A 3,244-nucleotide genomic window follows, 5' to 3' on the forward strand; every position below is an offset into this window, starting at 1 on the left:
TTTTGATTGGTGACTCTAAAATAATATCCGAAGGTTCAGAGAGAGGTAGCCCAAAGTGGCAGAAAGTTCATGGGGTTTGAGACCAATACCTGGGTACAAACCTTGTGCTTTTCCCATTTTGGAGAATTCACTTCACTTTTCTCTAAACTTTATTGTCTATAAAATGATAATAATACATACCTTATAGTAGTATTGCAAGTATTTAGTGAGATAACAAAGGGTATATTTACACATTCAGTAAAGGGCAGCTATTGCTACTGAATAAAAGCTGTTGTGTCTTATGAAACAACTGCCTTAAATGATATAGCATTTGGTCTGAAGATAATTTTAGACTGACTCTAAAGTCCTTGAAATGTTGTATTATTGGTACATTATTCATGTGAATATTGGTATTTCACTTGCTATTTGCTGCTGAGAAAACTATCAGCCATGGTTTCATTTAGTAACAGTTTTTATTCTCTCAAAACTATCTTCTGAATTTCAGAAAACCTCTATTAATATGTATACTGTAATTAAAGCATGTCTTAAAAAGAACTTTTTTTTTCCTTGAGGAAACAAAGTTTGTTTGGGTTTTAAATTACCCACAATCTCACAATACAGAAGTAAATAGTCATTGCTATCACTTTGGAATATTTTCTTTTGATGTTTCTTGTTTCATAAATTCTTATATGTAATTGATATAATGGTTTCACGTTACTACACAAATATTTTCTGTTGTCTTAGTCTGGGTTCCCTGAAACTAAATTCTAAGAGATGAATTTTAAAAAATGCAGTAGGTTATTTGGGAGGTGGTCCCAGAAAACACAGTTAATGGGGAAGTAAGATAAGAAAGTGAATGAAGGCAGCAAAGGTTACATTACCAAGCAAGTTCCCAGGATGCACTACTGGAATATAGTCCTGCTGGGAAACTTCAGGAGACAGTGTGAAGCACAAGCTTCAAGGTTAACGTCCCTGAGTGAGGCAGTTGGGGTACTTATACACCAGCTCCTGTCTGTCTGTTGACTGAAGGCTGCCAGGGGAGGAGAGCAGAGGAGACATTCAATTCCCCAGCACTCCTGGCTGCCTTGTACTTTAGCAGAGCTGACTCTGGTGGCAGACAAAGCCCTCAGGCAGAGTTGAAGGAAGTCAGGCTAGTGTGATATGGAAGGAACAGGGGTTATGGGCAGACACTGACAACATCAACTCACCTGTGTTACTAAAAGCTGACTGTAGAAGAGCCCCCGGTGTGGATGAGTGCCTCCTCAAGATTTACGCTCCTGCAGTAACTTCTTTTCCTATTTTCCGTTCCTCCTCATGGCAAAACTCCTCACAGGAGTTATGTACAACCACTGTCTCCACATCTTCACACACTGTTCTCTGCTCAACATGGTTTATAACGCTTATCTCTCTCTCTCTTTAAAACAGTACTTTTATTAATTTGCCACAAACCTCCATTTTGCCAAAAACACTTGTTACACTTGTTATCAACCAGCCTCTCAGAAGCATAGACTCCAGGTCTTCCTTCTAGAAACACTGTCTTCACTTCTGTGACTGCACAATTCTCCCACCTTAGTCTCCTGGGGTGGGTTCTCTACCTGCCGATGGTGGAGGGCCTCAGGACTGAGTCTTTAGTGTTTCCTTCCCTCTCTCACTCTTTTGGTTTGTTTATATGTGTCTTATACTCATAATTAAAATTCTTAAGTATAGGAAAATATCAACATTTTATAATCTGTTTGGAATAGATATACATTTTAAAAATAAAATTTGTGGATAGTTTTTGCATTCTTAAAATATTTCATGTTAAAATAAAGGAAAATTTTATTAACCAGTTAGGAACACTGATAAAGCCATTAGCAAACCAAAGTACCTTCTGAAACATTCACGTCTCCAGCTCTCATTCTTTAGGCAACTTCAGTCTCAAAGAGGAGAACTGAGAACAAGAGGCATCCAAGTTGCCAAAATCATGGGTCCAAACTCATTATTTTTATTCCTAACAGAGACCCTCAGATCTTTACTTAAAGCCTATTAAATCTTAACTTTACAAGGTGTGTTAATACTAGTACAAAGTAAAATATTGTCAGAAGAGCAAAGAGAAGAAAAATATGTAAAAACAAGACATGAAAGTTTTAAAAGATAAATGGTTTCTATTAAATGTATATAAGTAAATCCATAAGTCTTCTACCTCTGTTTCATGGGGCCCTGAGAGTATTGTTCCAAATGGCACAATACTATATGATGGTAATAATACCAAATTATCCATAATGATTGTCATCATATATGTCAACAATAATGATTGTTCCACATACTCTAAGAATGGGGGTGCATCAGTAACACGTTTTAGAAAAAAGGCCATTAAAGACAAATCAACATTATTTTTTGTTTTAATATCGAAACATAACAGACACTATTTCTGTTGTCCACATTATAATGAATCCTTTATGCAAATATATCTTTAAGGATGGGAACTGCAGACACAGTACGGTTGTAAGCTCTGTGAGCATAGGAAATATACATTTCATTCAGATGCAATTTGCCACTTTTATACCCACAGTTTCCCTGAGAGTGCAATTGCAAGTAGATTGTCTAAAGGGAATGAAGGGAAATCTCTTAGAAAACAAAAGAGTTCTAACGTTCTTTATTTTAAATAGAGTACTTCAGCTTTTAAAGCTCTGAATGTTAAATAATGTACCTATGCATATGCAAAACACATTAAATGTTAATAGCAAGCAATGCAAATGAATTTTATAAATGTATTTCTTACCTTAAATTCTGCTTCACTTAGTTTGACACAAGTCACATTAAAAACCTGTCTCCATTTCCTATTAGATTTTATAAACTGTGAAATTCCAATGGATATTTTTGGATATAAAAAATTCTTATAACTGATATGATATATAAAATTCACTAATATGTTACCAGAATTTCATTTTTTTCTCCCTTTTTCTTCCTTTCTTCCTCTTTGTCTTTTGAAGGGCATGTACAGAGATTTGCCCTAACTCATATCCCCATGCTCCACATCCGCCAATTACCAGCATTCCCCACCAGAGTGATATGTTGGCAACATCTAATGAATCTACACTGACACATCATGTCCACCAAGCTCCATGGTTTACCTTAGGGTTCACTCTTGGTGTTGTACATTCTATGAGGTTGGACAAATGTACAATGACATTTCCATCATTTTGATATCATATATAGTATTTTCTTTCTCCTTAAAAATCCTCTGTGCTCCACCTATTCATCCCTCACCCTTTCCACCACCTGC

At 35.9% G+C, this 3,244-nt stretch overlaps 1 protein-coding gene across 1 annotated transcript in view; it reads right to left on the minus strand.

The window, feature by feature from the left end:
- Window positions 1–1,248: 1,248 nt before the first annotated feature.
- Window positions 1,249–3,244, minus strand: part of LOC102279544 (ATP-binding cassette sub-family C member 4-like) — a 42,460-nt gene continuing 40,464 nt past the window's right edge. Inside the window, exon 9 of the mRNA XM_070380824.1 lies at window positions 1,249–1,356. Coding sequence (XP_070236925.1) covers window positions 1,249–1,356 — 108 coding nt within the window. The remainder of the gene's footprint in view (window positions 1,357–3,244) is intronic.

This window comes from Bos mutus, chromosome 12 (assembly GCF_027580195.1).
Source record: "Bos mutus isolate GX-2022 chromosome 12, NWIPB_WYAK_1.1, whole genome shotgun sequence".
In the NCBI taxonomy this organism is placed as follows: domain Eukaryota; kingdom Metazoa; phylum Chordata; class Mammalia; order Artiodactyla; family Bovidae; genus Bos; species Bos mutus.